The 20,570-nt window shown below is 41.7% G+C and overlaps 1 protein-coding gene across 2 annotated transcripts; it reads right to left on the bottom strand.

Moving 5' to 3' along the window:
* Positions 1–1,872: 1,872 nt before the first annotated feature.
* Positions 1,873–20,565, bottom strand: trip10a (thyroid hormone receptor interactor 10a). Of its 2 annotated transcripts, XM_086175915.1 has the most exons (15): positions 20,007–20,565; positions 13,917–14,032; positions 13,235–13,291; positions 12,287–12,434; positions 11,271–11,333; positions 10,328–10,432; positions 10,118–10,246; positions 9,592–9,738; positions 9,281–9,469; positions 6,398–6,562; positions 5,406–5,515; positions 5,040–5,172; positions 4,355–4,443; positions 4,111–4,244; positions 1,873–3,867 (listed from the first exon to the last, which is right to left on the bottom strand). In XM_086175915.1, exons 1-15 carry the CDS (start codon positions 20,028–20,030, stop codon positions 3,716–3,718), a joined length of 1,761 nt encoding a protein of 586 aa, XP_086032041.1. In that variant the 5' UTR covers positions 20,031–20,565; the 3' UTR covers positions 1,873–3,715. The 2 variants fall into 2 exon arrangements, with proteins under 2 accessions (XP_086032041.1, XP_086032042.1); XM_086175916.1 differs by lacking the exon at positions 6,398–6,562 and having other exon boundaries at positions 1,877–3,867; positions 20,007–20,564.
* Between the last annotated feature and the right edge of the window lie 5 nt (positions 20,566–20,570).

Here is a 20,570-nt window from a genome sequence, read left to right on the forward strand (position 1 = left end):
CCGCTCTCTCTCTTCTCTCTGTTTTCTTGAACAGCCACATCCGTCGCCAAGGTGTCTTTTGAGGTCGTTGCGCAGGATGCATGTTCCAAACCACTGGAGCAGCGCCAGACTAATCCCTGTCATTAGGTGTAAGATAACAGATGTCACTGACAGGTATAGTAAACTGTGACAACCAGAGTCAAATTATCCCATCTCTCTCTTCTCTGCTTTTAAGACCTAAATGATTAATGACTCCCAAAGGACACGGAGCTGCCATTGTGGGTTTCTGCATCAAAGCTTGATAGTGCTCTTGCCACAGTCCTGTCAGTGAGATTTCTGCAAAGTTTCGCAGCTGATGCGGGTGTGGCCGGGAGTGTAAGTGAGTGAACACACAGCAGATACCACAACATCTGCCGCACCCCCCACTAAATGTGATTCACTGTAAATTTCCCCTTCGCCGTCCCGCCTGGCTCACCCAAGGTGCCAGGATGCAGTCTGTCTCCCATCTGTAGGCAGGCACAAGATGTTGGCTGGACCCAGTAGCCACGCTGAAATGCTGACCTTTAACGTGTCTTGAGAAACTAAAGCTTTGCATACAAATTACCATCCAATCCCTTATCCTACCAGTCATGCTCCCTGAGCAAGGCAAGCCCCATCACCCCCCGCGCACACACACACACACACACACACACACACACACACACATCATCCCCCTAAGCCTCCACCTCCCAAGATCTTCCCATCAAACACAGTTTAAATCTTGTTTTGGCCGAGTTTATTTTCTGTTGTCTTTCTCCTGTGGATAAGGTGAGTGCAAAAGTGGGGCGCATGCCAGTTTGAAGTTATTTAATTAGTCATTATAAACAGTTTGGGTTTGAAGCCATTGCAGTCTAATCAGGTATGCAAATGCATGGCCTATATTGAAAATATAAATATGCAGAAAGAAGTGTATAACAGAAATACTCAAGAAAAAGGAGCAACAGTGCCACCTTCTGAGTTGAAGCTGCACATACCCTGCATGTACTGCATGTACTTGTGATCCACGTAAAAAGAAGAAAAAAAAGTTTATTAAATTCTCATCATGGGCTGATTAGATGGTTTAAATTTCTGCCTTTGGCCTTGTTCCGATTAGTGTTTGATGGGGCATTCCTTAAATACGAAATCAAACAGAAGTTCCGATATTAATTTTGACCCATTAATACAATCTTAACCCCTCTTTTCTAAGTGGAAATTAAGTTACGTGTGCTATGTAAATATAAAAACATTCATTATATTAGACAATAGAAACTGAAATGATTCATTTAAATTCATGAACCGTCTGCAAGAAAAACGGTTATCTTCTAGACTTTAAATGCTCCATCAGTAGCACCTTACAAACATTTTGTAAAATATCTTGGACTTCGGGGTGGCACGGCGGCGCACTTAGATACGACATTTCTGTGTGGAGTTTGCTGACCCCCGTTTGTTCTCCCCGTGTCTGCGTGGGTGTACTGCGGTGTCCTCCCACAGTCCAAAAACATGCAGCAGGTTAATTGGAAAAAAATTGGGGAAATTTGCCCCAAATGAGTCTTTTTTTTTTTTAATGTGGCTCTGCAATTGACTGGCAACCAGTCCAGTGTGAACCCCGCCACTTATGTGATGACAGCTAGGATAGGCTCCAGCACCCCCCATGACCCCGAGTGCTAAGATAGGCAGTAGAAGATGGATGGATCTTTGACATATTTTAAATCGAAGAGAATGGTGATGCAGTTAATACCGAACATCCTATCATTAGCATGATTAGTTTGTTAAGCACATAGGTGTTAATTCCTGAATTCCTCAGTGATTAAAAACAAAGAAAGAAAGAAATAATCCCATTACCTTCATATTTACTGGTGAAATTATCTGAAAATATGCAGGAAGAAAAAAAAGAGAACATTTCAGAATAATTTTATATGATAAAAATTATTGCGACTGTTTAGCATCACCAGAAAGCAGAGGCCTCCTTTTCTCCTTTACTTGGTTTTACAGGAAATGTTTATGTTTTGGTGTTCATACATCATTAATCCGTTTCTAATTCAGAGCAGCGAGGAAAAAAAAAGAAAGAAAAAAAAAAATCCCCCTTATTTGTCCATGTGTAACAGAGCCTCTACCCAACTGCTCCAGACACAGAAATGACTGTTTCTAGATTAAGACACATTCTGACAAGTTCTCAAGGTTCTGGCTTCAGATTGAAGTTCACAAATAATTTGTTGACAGTCTAAATAGGCAAACAATCACGGTCTGAGATCATTTGCCTGGATTGCAGCTTTTTACCGTGGATGAAAATGTTCCTTCAAGAAATAACTTAGGAACCATTAATTCACAAAATCCATCAAGCTTTTATTGTCTAGGTTCAGAAATGACATTACCAATTCTAACTTTGACATGTGCTCTGGGTTTATTAAGTTTTGAAAAAAAAAATAATAATATAATAAAAGAGAGAAAATATCTGATATGCGAAAATGGTACATACACAATGCTTTTAACCAGAAAGGCACCAAAGACAAGTAATTCAAAGACAATTGCTTCTTGCTAGCTGCAAAAACACGATTAAAAACTGCTTGTCAATCAAATTTGAATGGGTGTGAAGTAAATCAAAATTATAAGAAACGTTTTTAGAGACCCTCGGTTTTCTACCGCGATGTAATAATTTTTATTTGAATGGTTAAATAAGACAATAGTGGTGTTGTGTTTGCTAAAACATATCTTATACATTAATACATATTCTTATTGTAGCACATTTTATGTATGGATTTATTTACTCCCTTTTGTGACTACAGGCTCTCCACTAAAGTGTGCAAGGCGGAGGAAAGAAAAAAAAAAACAATGTCCTTTATACAAAGTCCATCTTCTGTCAAACTTGAAAAAATTATCGAAAATACATATTTGTAATAAATTACATTAAGTATACAACTAAACAGTTATGTCCTTGTTACTTTTGCAAGGTGAGAAATCAACTTAAATGATGATATGGCTGTGATTGTCTGAACGATAAAGTGTTTAGCTGTGTGCGTGCACATGTTTTTGTAAAACGACAGACGGGCTGTCGACGCTTTCTCTGCCCTGAACTCGGTCACTCCCTAAAAGACACTCGCGATTACTCTTCCAAGCATAAACGAAATGAAGCTACCGGGCAAAATTGCAGGTGCTATTTAAGCGAGAAAGTGGCACGGTTGACACGAAAGAAAACTGCAACGGAAGCAGATTATGGTCTGTGGTCAGAGCGGGTGAGTTAAAAGTAAACAGGTGAGGTAAATTCCTCCTAGGTATTACTGATACTATCACTCAGTGTAAAGATGGCAGCAGCACTCACTTTTCTCATCCACCTTTACTACCTCCTCTATTCACATTCAGAGGCTATTGCCTTAATAGGCTATGAGACGAGGTGAGCTCTCATACCACGACGATGCCTAAAATCAATGCAAGTCTTGTTAACCAGAACCCAAAAAATGTGGATATGATTTTGAAGTTAAATACCACGACGGTTCAGGGGGCAGGGGTGACTGGGATCACAATAACCCAGGCTGGAGTGGTAAACCATGCTGTCGGCATCAATCTTCTGCCCATGTGAACTTCTCTTTTCAAGAAAAGAAAGCACCCGGTATAGATCCTCTCAGGAAAATAAGTGGTCCCGCCCGAAGTGCTGTGGCTTCTTCAAGATTGGTCCCATGGGAAGACTTGCAAATAGTTTCTGGTGGGGTCACTTCCTCAAGTGTCATTTGTTTAGAGAGATAGTGACATAAGATGTAGGTATGTAGCCTTCATCTCCATTGTTCCTACGGACACGAGTCCAACCGTCCCCTTTGTCTTCCTCAACTACGGCTAGTACTTCTCCTTCCTGCATTGAGATAGTGCCTTCACTGGCTCCTGAAAGACAAAGAATAGGCAAGTAAGCCAATCAGCTTTTCCTATTTCCTGCCTGCAAAATCAAGCAGTCCCCACTTTGGGTTAAAAAAAGGAGAGAACAGATGGGTCGAAAAACATTAAGGCAAAAACAGGAGAAAAAAAAAAAAAAGGAAAACTGATTTTTTTTTTTTTCTACAAAATGGAGCAGCCAGGCTCTTGGTGAATGGCAAGTGTAGCAGTGTGCAAATACAGCAAATGACATACCTGGGAAGTTGTACATGGCCGTGCATTTCCCAATGGGTACAGTCAGTTCCTCGTCCTCAAAGTCGTCATCAAACTCTGCGTAGATGGCTTGTGATGCATCCGGGGTGCTTTCATCGGAGTGAGCTCCGTCGGGGCTGGAGGGTAAAAAAAAATAAATTAAAAAAAATCACAGGTTTTCTGTGCAGATTAGACGACAGCTGGCATGTAGGCAATCATACAGGCCATTAACTGAGTGAAGTCTTACCTGTGTATGTCGTGAGCACCATTGTTATTAAATGCATGAGTTTTGTAGCGCAGCGTTTCCCCTCGGCCTCCTGCTTCAGCCAACCATGTCTATATTGGACATGAGGGTTACGGTGAAAATGTGAGAGGACAGAAATACATACGCACATTATTGTAAAAACGTGTTTTTCTAAATAGCAAATGTATCCAAGTTTTTTATTTGTATTGCTGCATTAAAGTTAAAATGTGCATTGGTGAATACCGGTAGTTAGGGAGGATACGTCCCCTCTAAGATTTTTTTTTTTTTTTTTGTGGCTTTGGGGTAAAGAAATCATGCGATTTAGGAATCATGGGCTAAAAAGTACAGGGAAGAAACAAACTTGAGAAAATCAGCCAGCTTGAAAATAGCACAAGATTTATGTAAAGAAACAGCTGTTATAAATGAATAAACAGCAAATGGGCTAACAATTAGAAATAACAGCTGAGGGCCCAATTACTTACTAGTGTTGCATAACAGAGCCACTATAGTGTGTTTACTTGAAAACAAGGAGCAACTAGTGTCTAATTGCTTCACAGCTAGAATGGCATGCTGTGAGCCAAACAGCACAAAACGTTATAATTAAAAAATGAGACGACAACTTTCTGTAATAGCAAAAGGAAATAATAAAAAACACATGAGCCTAATGCAATGCAGAGGTCAGGATTACCTCATACTTGTTGAGCTCCCCCCTGAGCCGCTCAATGTTCTGAGAGGTCTGGTTGATTTGGGAAGCCAGACTGGCAGGGTCTCCCATCTGAGGATTTTTCTCATAAACATCTTTCATTTTTCCCAGAGCCTCACTGAGGAAAGGATGAAAAGAGGCGGCGGAGGGGAAGGAAGAAGGACGGCGACTTTCAGTGAGAAGTTCGATCCTCGCAGAGCTCAGGGTAAACAATGCACACAGGTACGTCGGGGTTACTAAGGTGGTACTACATGAATATTATATCAACTCTCCCACCTGAGACATTCTAAAGGAGCTTTTTATGTGAGAAAATATACATAAATATTCACCTCGCCTCAGACACACACCCACCTCTGATCTACTTCCTTTTGCAGCTCTTTGCAAATTTCTTCTAATTTCTGTTGTAACCTCTTTCGGCGCTGCTCTGGAGGAAGATGGGCAAAGTCTTCCGTCACCGTGGGCTGTGAAAGTTCACAGGAGGGGAGGATTAGCGCTGAATTTTCAGTAAAAGCGCCGACAGAAGCAGCCACCCCAGCACGTGCACCTTGACTTCAGCTCGGGGTGACTGATTTGCTTATCGTAAATGTTTGAAAAGGGAATTTCAAAATGTCTCATCAGGCATAAATAGCATAATTATTAATATGGTACATAGAACAGTGAGCTGAAGTCAACATGTCAACCAACCACAGAACACACATTCACACACGCCCGGTAGTTTTTCTAATTCTAAACTTCCAGCAAACAAACCTGATCGGAAAATGTGACCCAAGTAAGTGAAGAAATATGAGGATATTTCAAAAATCATGTTTCTCTCAAATTGTACAACCACTTTTTTTGGGTTTCCATCCTGTTCTCCACCACCAGGTGGCCACCTCTTCAATACAAAACGCCAGAGTAGACTTAGGCTTCATTTACATGTTGCCTGATGCTGTCTGCGCTCCAGCGCACACAAACTCCAAAGATTTAGAGGGATTACAATGACTAAAGGACCAATTGCAATGGAAAGGTGGCCACTTGTGTTTCACCAAGTTGAGACCCCCAAACCAGCTATTTCTGTCCATTTTACCGTGATTCTTTCGGGTGTAAACTTCTGGGGGAGAAAGAGACAGAATGTGTGTAGAAAAAGGTTATATTGAAAAAAAATGTAGCTCTTGCCTTTCACTGAGTCGCTGTTTGTGTGTTTATAAGCACATCTAAACAGTTTAAAGTGCCTAAAAGCCATTGTTAGTCCTGAGATCTATGCTACATTTATTAGTCTTGACAAGTCTTGGGAGATAAAGATAATGCAAGGCCTGATGGGTGAAGGTCTCCTGGCTGTCATACCGCCTCTTCTGATGACTCACCGATCTCCTGAGTGTCCGGAAGGAAGAGATTCTGGGTTTCACTGTCTTATTGATCTCCTTCAAACAGTACGACAGGGGGTCCCGGCCAAACTTGGGGGAAGGGGGTCCGTTAGCAGGCGAGGGGGCAGGAGGGGTAGAGAAAGGTGGGAGGGTAGAGGGAGAGAGCTGGAGTGGGTGAGACCAAAGTACCAGGGCCGCAGTATGAGGTATGCGGGTAGGTTGAAGTGCAGGTGGAGTGAGGGCGGGGGGGAGGGGGTTGAAGAGTAAAGAACGAGGGAAGACAAAAAACAAAAGAGGGTGACAAGGGAAAGAAAAACACACCGTCAACACCTTGAAGCACACCAAAAAGCCAAGAAGACAATGCCGCAGCAAACCAGCAGACAGCATGAAAGCACACACGCAGCTGTCCCTTTGAGTCTTGTTGACAAACACACACACACACACACACACACGCTCGCACACAGACACTCACACAAACACCCGCGCGCATACATTCACATGGAAAAAGACAAAGGCCCCAAGAAGACCACAACAAGCAACTTCCCACTGCTTCCTTTCCAACGACATGCCCAAAAACTTTTCGTCAAACTCAAGCAAGGTTCCAAGGCACGCTGCGCCTCTCGAACGGCAGCTGCTCTCTGAGACCAAATTAGACCGCTTTGTGTTTGTTTTGTATTCTTTATAGGTGAAAGACAGGTCTGTGTGTAAACGAGGCATTTCACATTCAATTTACAAAAGGTGTATATAATACAAATAAAGTTTCAGCATCACAGCGTCCCCAGAGTGAAAGTTATCAGGAAATTACTGATAAGGTTTTACAGCCCAAAGAAAATAAAACCCATGAATTGGGAAAATTTAAAAAAAAAAAATTGTATTATCATGCTAATTACGGAGAGGACATTTGATCAGTTTTGAAACATATTCACGACTTACAGTAACAAAATGTCCATGAAATTATCAGTGTATTTTTATATTCGATGCATCACAACTTCTGAATGAAATAATGTGTGCATATATAAATATACATATTTTGTTTTCAAATCTGCCAAATTCATTTTTCAGTATTAATCAAGGTAGCAAAACCTTAGGTTGTTGTTAGCATATTGCTAATTTCAGCAGTATCATTCAAAGGATCACTTTTTTGCATTATCTTCTGATGTTTGGTTTGATGTTTAAAAGTAGCCAATGACCGATCCTTTCAGATAGGGAGGCTAAAACATTATCAGCGATATATCCTCTTCCAAAACAGTATCAACGCATGTGCCGAACATTATTTGTAAATTGAAACATTTGTTTTGAACGGATTGACCATGTTTAACGTGCATAAGGAACTGTTGTGCCCCTTGCTCAACACTGGTTCTCGGAGGCTGCCATCGCTTGAGAGGGACATGTCAGTGCATAGCTTTCAACATCATCCCTGCAAGTTGGCATTTGACACGAGTTCTTGTCTTTCATTCTCTTCCATTTCTATTCAGGATTCGAGGTAAATTTGTGACAAATATTGAGTTTATAAGGTCTGTGAATTACTGTCGTTACACAGGGCACAGTACTGTGAAAGTATCACATTGTGAGTTAGTAGGAATCCCAACCTCAATTTAAAAAACACCAGTCCTTTATTACTGATTTAAGTGCTTTAATTATTGATTTAAGAATTGCAATGAGTGTCTGAATTGATCAAGATTCACAAAGTCTTTGAGGTTGAGATTTATCAGCTTTATTACACAGGAGGCTGCTACCCTCCACAGGCCTGCAACATGGTCTCTTTTCCAAATATCAAGCACTGGACCTACACTATTATTATGTGAATAGTTACAGGGAGGGGTGCTACTTAACTCTAAAAGTTATGGGGATCTAAATACAGGAGAGCAGTTAAGAATGGCAATGTTTCAAAACCAGACATAAACAAGAAGTCCACCGCAAACAATATAGTAACTGCCTCCTATTCATACAGCCCTGTGCCTAATTGGGAGAGCATGACTGATGACACAGAGCCGTGTGCCACACACATACACAGAACAGGGAGAGTGCACTGCAGAGCACAGCCAGTTCAACATGCAGAGAGGTAAGCAAACACTGCAGGGGAGAAAGGGGGGAATGTTAAATGTGGTGAAAAGAAGGGTGTTGGTGGGGGGGGACCATTGGCTGGTTAGTAATCAGCCACTAAAATCACCAGTCTACACCTCAAGATGTGTGTCTTGACTTCGGGTCTATGTCTTCCCATGTATTTACTGTCTCTTAACACTAGGATGTATTCAATTCAATCTATACCACGGATGATGCTGACCCGATGTCATCCCAATTGTTGATACAAAGATTTTATTGTGATGTGAAACATAATGCTGGGGACTGGGCAGTATAATGGAAGCAGTGTGTTTGTGGATGCCTGTAGAGGAAAATTCAATGTTGTTCGGGCCCCGTGCTGACGAAAGCACAAGCACAGCAGAATGCTGACAGCAAGTCGACCTATTGGAAACCACACTGCCGAGAGGGAGGGGGAAAGGTCTATTCACAGTCAAGCACAGTCATGCAAAGAACCTGTTCTGGAAGTGTAGGGGTGCGTGAGTTCAGGTACAATATCATAAAACAGGTGCGTGCATGCATTTCACTGAGCGTCAGTGGTGGCAGGTTTGTGTGGAGGTCTCCTGCATGTGTGAGGCCACAAACACAAGTCTGTCATGAGTACTCTCACTGGAGGGGATTTCCTGGCTCTGAGACACCAAAATGGCCGCTGTTTCACGAAAATCAATCAGTCACCCCGAAATTTGACAGGCATACGGGCTCACTTATGGATTCTCTGCACAGCTTTCCCAATATCAACAGACTAATGCTTTCTCATATTGGCTATGTATCCTTATGGTTCTTTGCAATCACGTCGCATCCTACCTTACTCCTTTTGCTAAAGAGCCAAAAGTTTTTGCTTCTGTTCTTTCCGAGAAGGTCCATGGGGCCCTTAGGTGTGCCCAGGCTGCTGTCAGAGGAGGCCCTGTTGATGCCCTGACTGTAGTCCTCGAACTCCAAGTCTCCGGGACGCTCGAAGCCAGACTTGTTCTGCTCTATTACCACCACAGAGTCCTGCAGTTGTTAGATGTTTAAACAGGCACCAGATGTAAGTTGCAAACATAAAACAAAATTAAAAATAACTGTGGAAAGTGAACATGCTCGGTATGTTAATAACATTGTTGTGACCTACTCACATTTTTCTCATTTACATTAGTGCCGGCTTTAGTGATCCCATCTAAGCACTTGCCAATGATGGGCATCACATGCTTCTCTGTGTCTGAGAACAAGGCGTAACCATGCGCCAACTTCCGTATTCGCTTCTCATCCAGATCCTGCAATTTCTTGTGATCATAAAAGAGGCTGTTACTACCACTAGCAGAGCACGAAGCACTAAGGTCATCTCAATATCAACATCCTTCGCTATCCAGCTCGGATGATTTGAGGGGAACAACTATACATGTTTTCACAATTAAATAAAATACTTTCTTCTAAAAAAAAAAAAACTACATTTGACCATCCTTCAAAAGAACGCTGACAGAAGAAAGGTAAACTGACAATGCTTGAGAAATTCTCTGGCTTTTTACAGACAAGATTTCATGTCGTTTAATGATACTTGAACAACAGCAGTGATGGGTAGATGATTTTCTTTCTATTAATAATCAAAAAACTGCTATTTTGGCATCAGTGATAATGTTAAGCTGCCATTACTAATTCACTTACATTGAATATCTGTGGCATATCATTAAAATAGAACTGGTTCTGCTCCTTGTTGTACTTCTGGAGTTGAGCAGCGTAGTCATTCTTACACTCCTCTGCTACATGTGCTCTCATATGGGCCTGTTGTTTAGCCTAAAACCACACAAGACCAAATAGGTTACACCAATTATTCTGTTGCTTTCATTTTCACATTTCAATATGAAATATTGCTACCTTTTCAACATCTGCCTTCGTGGCATTGATGTCTTGGTCTGTCTTCTCTGCATACTGTGCTGCACGCTCTGCTTCTCGCCATTCTCTCTCAAAGCGCTTTTTGCTCTGGTGTGCAGAAAGAAAGAGAAAGAGAAATATAGAGGAAGAAAAGACTGTGGTCGGTTCATTCAGTCAGTTCAACAGAATGAAACCTGAAGGAACTGCTTCTTTGAGGAAAAACAGCAGTTTTCCAGCTAAGCAACATTCTCCAAATACCACCGAATAGACTTTCCAATGTATCCATCTCTTATTAGTCATATTTCAACCACCTGACCAGCCATGCTGAATGTGTAACCCTTCCCTGAAATAACTTTTTTTTTTCCTAATTGTATGTAATTAACCTATCAAAAGTAAGAATAAACTCAAAGGGACACATGGTGTTTCATATTAAGAGAAAAGTGGCATGGATGAGAAGCATCCCAATCCTTTTTACTGTTAATTTGACACTTTTCTCCAAAGTCTCATGCTTTGGAAAATTACATTTAACAATTTCATTGGCCTGATGCCGCTGGTCAAGCGGATGGCGGCAAGGAGAGGATGATTTAGATGCGTGACGCGATACACTGGAGAGAGTCAACACATTGAGCTTATCAACACCAGCCTCCAGCAAAGGTCAGTGTCCAGCTGAACCCACAAACCAAAATCCTTCCTACAGTGGGATATTTCCTTGTGGACATACCGAATAATTTAGAAATTAACAGAAACCACAAAGATTCGCCAATGTTCCATACAGTTGGTAACTGTGGTGACACTTCCCAACCCCATCAGACGGTTTAAATTGGCTCACACCTCAATGGGAACAGAAGAGACAAACTCGCACTTAAATGTGAGCACAGTCATACAAGAAATACTATACGTGAGAGTGTAAAATGTATAATCATCATGCAGGAATAACAGCACTTACACTGTCAAGCTGCTTGTAGGTACTCTCCAGACTCTGCTGGGCCCTCTTGCCTTCCATCAGATACTGCAGACATTAGTAAAAATAAATAGGGTGAGGAGAGGAGAGGGAAGGCCAAGCGCAGGAACAGGGAGGGGGGGTGAGATGACGCAGAGAAAGACAGCCATGTGTCAGGACAGAACCAGAACAAACGACGACCTCGAAAAAGTCACACAACATAACAGGCAGAACAAATGCCAGAGTCCGTGTTGACACATCATGTCTGCGGTCTGAACAATCCAGAGGGGCTGCGCCAAAACCCTCATGCAACCATTCCTCCCTGACGAGACCAAGTAAGGATTCCTCCCCGCAACAACAAGATCTCCCCTTCTTCACTCTCCTTCTAGCACTCGCACCCCCCCACCCTCGCACCCCCTGCCTTTTGATATGCCGGTTATACTCCAGCTGAATATGAAGCTGTGGGTATTCACTGCTTTACAAGTGCTCTATGCAAAACTTTTGCTTGTTGTGATTTAAAAATAGCACACTGTGATAAATTCAAATTTCTAAGCATTAATGAAACATTTGCAAGTGTCTTTTTCAACATTAAGCATTCATATGCAATTAAATGTCTGCAAAGGATTTCTAACAGAACTGTAGGAGCTTGGACAGTTGTGGCTTTTCAATACAATGACTCGGAAATAAATGTTTGAACATGAAGGTAAACATGAAGGAACGGCTGAAAGAAAAAAAAAATCAATTTTAAAATGTTTGGTTGAATATTTCATTAATAGCTCGTGAAAAAACTGGTTGAACTTTTGTGACTAATAAGGGTTTCCAAGGTTCAAATATCAGTCTAATTTTTAAGAATTTAGATTGCAAAGAATCGTACTATACAGGGCGGTCAGAAATTTAATTTCAAAATTTCAATTTTAATTTCAACCTTGCGTTCGTAACATTTATTTTGACTTGTGAGAGCCGAGGGGAACTTCTGCGCGTATGACGTGCGTTTCATCTGGTCCTCCACGAGTCAGCCTCACCATCTTCCGCTCCTGCTTGAGCTCTTGCAGGTACTTGGTGAGATCAATGCAAATGTTCATCATCATGTTCTCGGCTATTAACTCCCTCTGCCCGGCATAGTCATTCATCTCATTCAGGATGTCCAAAAACGACTGGTAGCTGGAGAACCTACAGTTTAAGACAGAAGGCAGAGAAAGGGCAGAGGGAATATGGAAAAACACGAGTGAGGCCACTGATAAGAAGATCCATACGTGGCCTCAAAGAAATTAACAGCAGGATAAAGCATGATAAGAAACGCCAAAACTTCCTTCTTCCGGCTTTCAACAAAAGATAAAATGAATGGCTGGGACAGCAGCACCACAACAGACAATAACAATGTCATTCTAAACAGTGGGAAGTTTTGATTTGCTTCTAAGGTTCTAAGTATGTGCTTGATAAGCTATGTGACCCTGGCTGACAATCCAAATTACCCTTGTGAGAACTCTTGATGCAAAATTATTGGGGCAAATTCACACAGGAAGTAACGCCAGTTTCGAAGGGAAGGGGCAAAAAAAATGAGAAAAATCGGAAATGTATGGACTCTTGGACTCTTGCCTCCTGTAATTCACTGATTAGTGAACACAAGTGTGGTATTGAGATCATAAGCACGGAGTAACGAAAAAAAAATGTAACCGTGACTTGAATGAAACTTGAAGTGTTTTCCAACCTGGGGTCCAGTTCTCCACATGGAGACATCAGAATGATTGATGGCGAACAATATAATTGAAATGCCGTGCAGAGCAAGAATGCTGAGTTCACTATGTGAACCAGCCACTAGATAAAAAAGTGGGAGCAATTGTACGCGGCACTGCTGAAAGATTTTTTGTTGTTGATGCAGACAGTTTAAAAATTTCACCGGTGCCTGACGAGTTCCGACTTTTTCCGATACTTTTTTGGTCCTGTAACGTTTGAGCATCAGTGAAGCTCACCTGCACTCTGGATCATCTTTGCTGCTCCGCTTCAAATTATATTTCTTTGAAAGGTTCCTATGGGAAGTGAAAGTGATGACAAATGAATGCCTTGGCAGATAGAAACTGTCAAAATGGAAACGAGGGTGAGAAGGGAGGGAATGCAGCTGAAAGGAGCACAAAGTGGAATCACTGGCTGTTTCAAAAAGATGGGAATTAATAACAGAACTCCACAATAAATGTGATAGAATAGCTCCGCTCCTCTTATTCTTCCTCCTTTTACTCTCTTTCTGACCACATCCTGTCTATCATGTGACAGTCTACTCCCGCTTCCTCTCCCCTCTAGCAAGCCTCAGCACTTCGACAGATGTGGGCCCGCGGACCGGGAAACAACTGGGAGAGGGAGCAGCATGGACGGTGAGTGAAGAAGTGAGGGAGAAACATACTGCCACTGGAGAATGAGGCCAGTGTTTGAGAGACAAGTTAGATTCCGTCAGAGTCATAAGACCCCACAAATATTTCATAAACAGCCTTTTAACATGCACTTGCACAGACACAAGCAGGCGCACACACAGGCACGCGCGCGCACACACACACACACAACCAAACACACACATACATACACACACACAGGCCGCTCGGAGCATGCAAACACAAACATTTGAGGCAGCTCGTGCAAGAGAAGGACAAGAACGAGGCCTACCTCAGTTGTTTGGCATAGTTTTGCTCAATCTCTGTCCTCTCCTTCACAAATTTCACATACTTCTCCACCAATTCCAGGCCAGACTGTGTGTGCCTCTCAATGATGTCATATTGGTCCTAGAGAAAAGAGCGGGGGAGACAAATAAGGAAAAGATATTAGGCAGACACACTGCTGGGTATACATCATGCATTAATGTCTGGCTTGTTCCCCCAGTTTCAGGTCAAGGTTCATGAACTGAGGGAAATAAACCACACAAGGTTCACTCCTGTAGGACAGATTCCAGGAATGCTCTTAACATACATGCTGATTGTCCCTAAACGTCCGCCTGCCTTAAATCAGGAGGCCCCCGTGTCACTGCAGAGAAGGCATTTATAGGGGGTCACTCCTCTCATGCAGGAAAAGGAGGTCCTTTTTTACACAGACGTCCTGCTGTATTGTGTGCAGTTCCATATTGAAGACAATCACCTTAAACCAATATGCAGTGCTTTGAATCATAATTAGTTTCAGAGGCTGTGATTGTAGATGTGAAAATATGAATTTACATGAAAAAACTTTGAACAAAGCACGTTTAGTTTTCCTTAGTATATTACCGGCATGCAGGACGTGCGTTCTCCCTTTCTTTTGTTCCTTTTAGGTAGAGCGCTTATGATGCCTTCAAGCTCAGACATGTCTGCTCGGGGCGAGATGGGATCTAAGCCAACCTTTTCACACTACACTCGTAGCTGTCTTTGCTCCCGCTGTTACCAACTCTAGTAATGAGGAGCGGGTGATATGAAAAGGGCTTCCTGACTAGTTGGGTCAAGTTCTTCTGTGTCCTCCCTGCTGTTGAGGCATAACAATAGAGCCAAAAGACAAATGAATGACACACTGTTCAGTCTAACTACGGAGCACAGTTGAAAGTTAAGACGGAGGCCTGCGATCTATCATGGAAGCAACAGTCATGAAACATTCAATCACCTCCGTTTTCTACCCAGAGCTAAAGATCAGCATGAAGACTCTCAATGGGGCTATGAAAGGAACTGGGAAAGACAGGAGTAAAGTTAATGGCATATATGTTTGACCTAATAACTATTAAAAGATGGAGCTCTGTGACGTATTATAGAATGTAAAGGAAGTTCTATACACATTTTGGCCGTGTTTTGCATGGGTAGGACAATATTTGCATGACCAACTGCGGACTCCTGATAAGCCTCTGGAAGAGTGCAAATGAATTGAAAAGGAGAACTGCAACAGTGGAAAATACAGCACAAATGTGACAACCACTTGGGATCCCACTCCAGGTTGCAGCCAATATTGTGCCAATATTTACATTTCTTTGAACGACACCCCTTTATGTCCCTCGGAGCAAATAAGAGAGATCGGGCCGGATATGCCTGACAATGTGTTAACACAATGTCATCAGAGCTCCTCTTTAACTCGTGTCCTTTCATTCTGGCTCTCTTGATAGCCAGAATTATGTTGCAGAATTATGTTGTAGAAATTCTAAAGCAAAGGCAAGTTCTGTATCACAAGGACAAATTCATTATTAACTTGGTTGTCTTTTAAAAAAGCAAGTAACTATTAGTGCTGAAAGAGGATTAACAGGTCTCTGTGTCAACAGTGGTTTCTCAGACCTAGCATGGCGTTGAGGGTCTGTATTCTAATAGACAACTCATTGTAAGCAGAAAAACAAAGGGTAATCATTCACCATCATTAAAATGAACGATGTAAAGTCAAAATTTTCTATCTCGGTAAATGATCTGCTCATTGAAATATACATGGACAAATGCATAAATATGGATAAATTAATATGTCATTTTTCAAGCTGTGTTACAAAAGTATTTAAAGCAAATTGAGAATAAATATAGAGAACATAATTGAAACTGACAACTATACTGAGTTGCAAACTCATTCTCAAGTGCATTTATCACCGAATACAACAAAAGGGCAGGTCACATCCAAGTGTTTGTGCTTTACAGATCATTTTGCTCACTACAACCGCTATAACACAGATTTTATAATGTATTATACAATTTTATATTCTAATATAGTAACAGCTGCACTATCATTATATAATGTGTTTTTATAGACTCTAGTAATAAAAACCAACTGCAGAGCTGCAGTTAATGGATGTCTTAATAAACTAAATTAAAATCTCAGTAACAATTTAATGTGAGATCAAAATCTAATGATTACTGTGTCGCATTCCATTTCATGGTGATTTACGCATTGTGACAGAAATAGGGGGTTACATGAAAAAGAACAACAACCAGGCACAATATTTTCAGTGTAAGTATGCTTAATTGTCTCTGATCAAAACAAAAAACAAATTGATTGTAATTTTATGATGTTACTAATAAAATTATAGATTGATAATCATTTTCAGCTCAACCAAATCTTAAAGGATTCTAATAGTATGAAATTTAGCCCATCAGCACTTGTTTAGATATAAAAACAAATTGACTGTATGGATAAAGGGACACATTAGTGATCTTTAACTAAGTGCATTAAAATGAAAAAGTGTCCCATAATGAAAATATTTTATTACCCTGAAAAGTCAGTGCATAAATTAAATAAAGAACTGAATTTTATCTTGGATTTTATACAGATACTGTATTAAAATTGCAGTAGCTCACACAGTAACTAAGTTGCTGGTTTGCTTTGCAAGATTGAAGGACTGGCATTGAAAAGAAAATACCAGCTGAATTGTAGGTATTAGCGGGAACAGGGATGAAGAAAACAGCTAATCCTTTATAGAAAACACTAAAAATTGCCATATAACAGCATGCAGCACTTGTGAATCCTACATAAAAATGAAAGTAAAAGAACTATTTGATGTAATTTCACTTGCACTGTCAGCACATCCATTTAAGTAAATGCAAGCACAAGAGTGTGGAAACTTCATTTTGGGGGTTTAAGGTCAAAACGGCTGATTTGGATCCCCCTCATGAATGCACACCGGACTGCTGCCATGTAACTTTCAAGCCCGCAGCTCATTTGATGGAAAGTTTTCTTGGTTTAACCCTTTTCATATGTACCAGTCGGGCTGTGCACGAATGTGTACAAGTGAATACCTCGTGGCGAGTACAGCCTAACTGGAAAAGAAAGCACTTTGGACAATCTCGCTGTGCTCTTTCTTCTGACTTGCACGCAATGTCAGAAGTTTTTTGCCACCGTATGATTTATAATGACAGCGGCCCCATATGAAAAGAGCCAACCTCATTATTACTGACTTTAGACACTTCAAAATGTTTGACAGAACATAATCGGTGTCTCCTCGCACATCAACATCTGTCACAGCAATGCGATTGATGACAACCTGTAACCGCTGTCGTCTAATTGGCTTTGTGGCACCCCACGGACTCTTTAAATATTCAAATACCTATGACATACACCATTGACTGAATAACAAAGGTCTAGTTTAGATTAGCCTAACCCCCCTCCAATGTCATTATTTTAGCTGTTTTTTAAATATATTCCAACAATAGCTACATGCAATGTAGTATGAGTAAATTGAAGATGCAAAGCTTGGTCCCTATTGAATTGATCAAACAGACATTAGTCACTAAAAGCCCCACCCACACGTCTAACGTAGTTTGACAAAGAGATTTTCCTTAACACTGCTACCAAGTATCTATTAGACAAAGAACGAAGGACCAGATTAACGGATATAAATGGCCTACTGATTAAGCTGCCAAGATTTTTGTCTATTGACTATCAAAATCAGTTGCCATCTGCTCAGACAACCTATTATTCATTTTTTAATGAAAAGTGTCAACATTTTCAGTGTTGTTCTATGTTCTCTTCAGCTTCAGTTTATGACGTGATTAAGGGATGTGGGCAAAAGTGCGACATTCAACGATGCCTCCCAGGGTCAAAATTTGATTAGCAGATTAGCTGATAATGAAGAAAGTTAGGATGGAAAGAAACGATAGGTAAGACTAAAGAGGGAACATAAATATGTAAAGAAGAGCTGTAATTCAAAGACAGTAATTATATCACCAGTCCTTAAAAATATATGGTGATATTTTTTTTCTACTCCATTGATGGCAACATCGGGGGCAGTCATAAAAGGAATTAAAAAAAAAACAATCCAACACCAACTACTCATACCAGAGTGAAAACAGGCACCGAGGGATTGCCGCATTTCTACCCAGGAAGTCACCAGGAGAATCAGCATCCTCCGAGGCTTGGGCGCATGTTTCAGCCCTGAGTCACCCTGTCTTCTAGAAAACTGGTAGCCTGTCCGTGCCACATCTGCCGCAGTGAAGCTCTCAGTGCAGCCTGCACTCACTATCACGGCTTTTGCAGAGACACCCATCTTGCACACTGCTTCTGTGCGCCTTAAAATAACCACAGGATTAACGACAATCAGGGGACAGATGCCATTGAGCTGACTTGGCTCCTGGGACGACTCTCCAGCCACATATTAACAGAACCAATTATGCCCGGGGGACATTTGCGAACCTGCCAGGAGAGGGTTGTAGCCAGAGAAACTAAACTCGATAAACAAACAATGAAGTATTTATGCGGTATTGAATGAAATAATGTGACCAGGAGAGAGCTTTGTGTTGACGGTTTCCTCTGAAAATCAGTAAAAACCACATCATGTTCTAAACAGGAACCTGTACCTCTGTTCCCGAACCTCTGATTAATACTGCGGTGTTTCTCTGACTCAAACAAAGTAGGGCAAAACTAATTAGGCTGTTGCACCAGCATGCAGGATACAAAAACGGGACAGGAGAAGGAGGCCTCGGGGGAAACTTCATAATGAGGTCGAAACCTCCCAATCCTCATCTTTGATACGTTCCACTTTACATTTTGTGGTTATGGTTCCGATTTTACCCGAGTGAAAATTTGCAAATGGGTACTTTTCGGTGCGGTGCTGTATGCGGGCACGAAAACATTTATTGCCATTTATCAATTAGTAGAAGTGAAATCTTACATGATGGTATATTTTAAAATAAGGTTCCACAAAGAATGACCTTGTCGTTTCCCCATTTTTATTCTCTTGACTAACATTTCAAACACCCGACTTTCCGGGCGCTGTCTGTAACAGCCGAGCTGGAGCAAATGACAGTCACCAGACTAAGTGATAAATACGTTTGCTTTTCAAGGAGTCATAATAAATTTGTATATACCTGTATGACTGTTTAAGTGTAATTCCTCCCGACAAAATGGGACTAATAAAGGAATATTTCACCTTGCTAACAATCAACTTATTTACTTTCTAAGAAAAAATACATTACTGCAAGGTATATCACCCACAAACTGACAGGACCATTTGGATAGTTACACGATCCATATTTAATTTCAGGTATAAATAGTAATTGATTTTAAGGGAACAAGACAGGCTTTCAATAAATTTCAGGAACAAAGACTGTAAGGATCAACTAGGTTTAACACAAAGTATGAGAATGATTACTAATTAAAGGATCTATTCATTAAAATGTGAAGGGGGAAATGTTAAAAATCGACATGTTGGCCCACATTTCTTGGACAATTAACATTGATTGAGTAAATGACATTAAAAACACTGCATGTTTTTCTATCCACACCCTTTAAGTCAGGATTGTTGTCAAGACAAATCATGGCATGTTATTTCACCTCTATGGCAGCAAGGTGTGCAAGGCCTTGAGGAGGAGGAGGGGGCTCTGACGTGCATGTTTGATGGATTTTTAAAATAAGATAAACATTGAGAATCTTCTCTAGGATAAGTTCCATCTCTTGGGGAGGATCCTGAATCATCTAAGGTTGGAAATGTTTATAGCCTGGTCTTTGTTGGTTCTGATCCAGTGCTTGATAACAGGTAGGTGAGCACCGAGGCAACTGACTCGATAAACAATTGTAACTTTATTTAGGAGTTTTTATTACTTTGTGCACCTTATATTAAATGGACATGATGTAAATAAAAGTCAAACGTCGGAGTTCCGCAAAGCAGCTCGTAAGTGACGATATCGAGCCGGGTCAAAGGGAGCCGGCCGCCTTGCAGGAACCGTGGCGGGGTTTCCGGACTTGTGGCGGAGAAAACCTCGGCCGGCTAACCCCTTGGACCGAGAGGCTGTCACGGCCGACGGGTGACCGCTGCCGAGGCCGTGTCGACGGACTCACCCAAAGCTCCGTGCCCCAGTCCATGTTCGGCTCGTCGGCCGAAGCTTCCCCGACTCTCCCGATTACAAAAGAACTTCTTCCAAAGTTGTCCCGGCGGGAGGGAGGGAGCGGAACCCCGAGGGCGGACGAGTCAGTCGGAAGCGCCGAGGTCGAACTTCCTTGGAGAAATATCGTTAACCTGTAGCATAATTAGCAATTAGCCAGTCGGTTGTTAGTCTTGGTTGTCCAAATATTTTTCATAGCGGGAGGAAAGAAGGATAAACTAGCTTTCATATCCGCGTCACTCCCAAATCCTAAATCTTAAAGGGGCAGTGCGACGAGCCTTCGCTCCGGCCGCGGCCTGCGGAGCCCCTCCGCCCGGCGCTTCTCGCTTTAAATGCCCGCTACTTTTTCACCAACTGGGCGCTTTTTTTCCTCTCTCTCCCTGATAAATGTGCCAAGTCTCCTCGGTCGAGACACGGAGGTCCGAGCGCCGCTCCCTCGGTGTTGCGGAACTGCGACCCCGCGGCGGCCGTCAGTCAGCGGCGGTGCCGGGACACTGTGGATTATCCCTCCCCGTGTGGG

The sequence above is a fragment of the Fistularia commersonii genome, chromosome 28, assembly GCF_037954325.1.
Source record: "Fistularia commersonii isolate RoL2024-O1a breed Wild chromosome 28, RoL_Fcom_v1.0, whole genome shotgun sequence".
In the NCBI taxonomy this organism is placed as follows: Eukaryota; Metazoa; Chordata; class Actinopteri; order Syngnathiformes; family Fistulariidae; genus Fistularia; species Fistularia commersonii.

Bases quoted from the DNA above. Each gene is read 5' to 3' on its own strand.
- trip10a (XM_086175915.1), bottom strand. From the start codon at position 20,030: ATGGACTGGGGCACGGAGCTTTGG. The intron at 14,033-20,006 runs GTGAGTCCGTCG...TCTTTTCTCTAG, and splicing joins ACTGGGGCACGGAGCTTTGG to GACCAATATGACATCATTGA. The intron at 12,435-13,234 runs GTGAGCTTCACT...CTTAAACTGTAG, and splicing joins AAAGATGATCCAGAGTGCAG to GTTCTCCAGCTACCAGTCGT.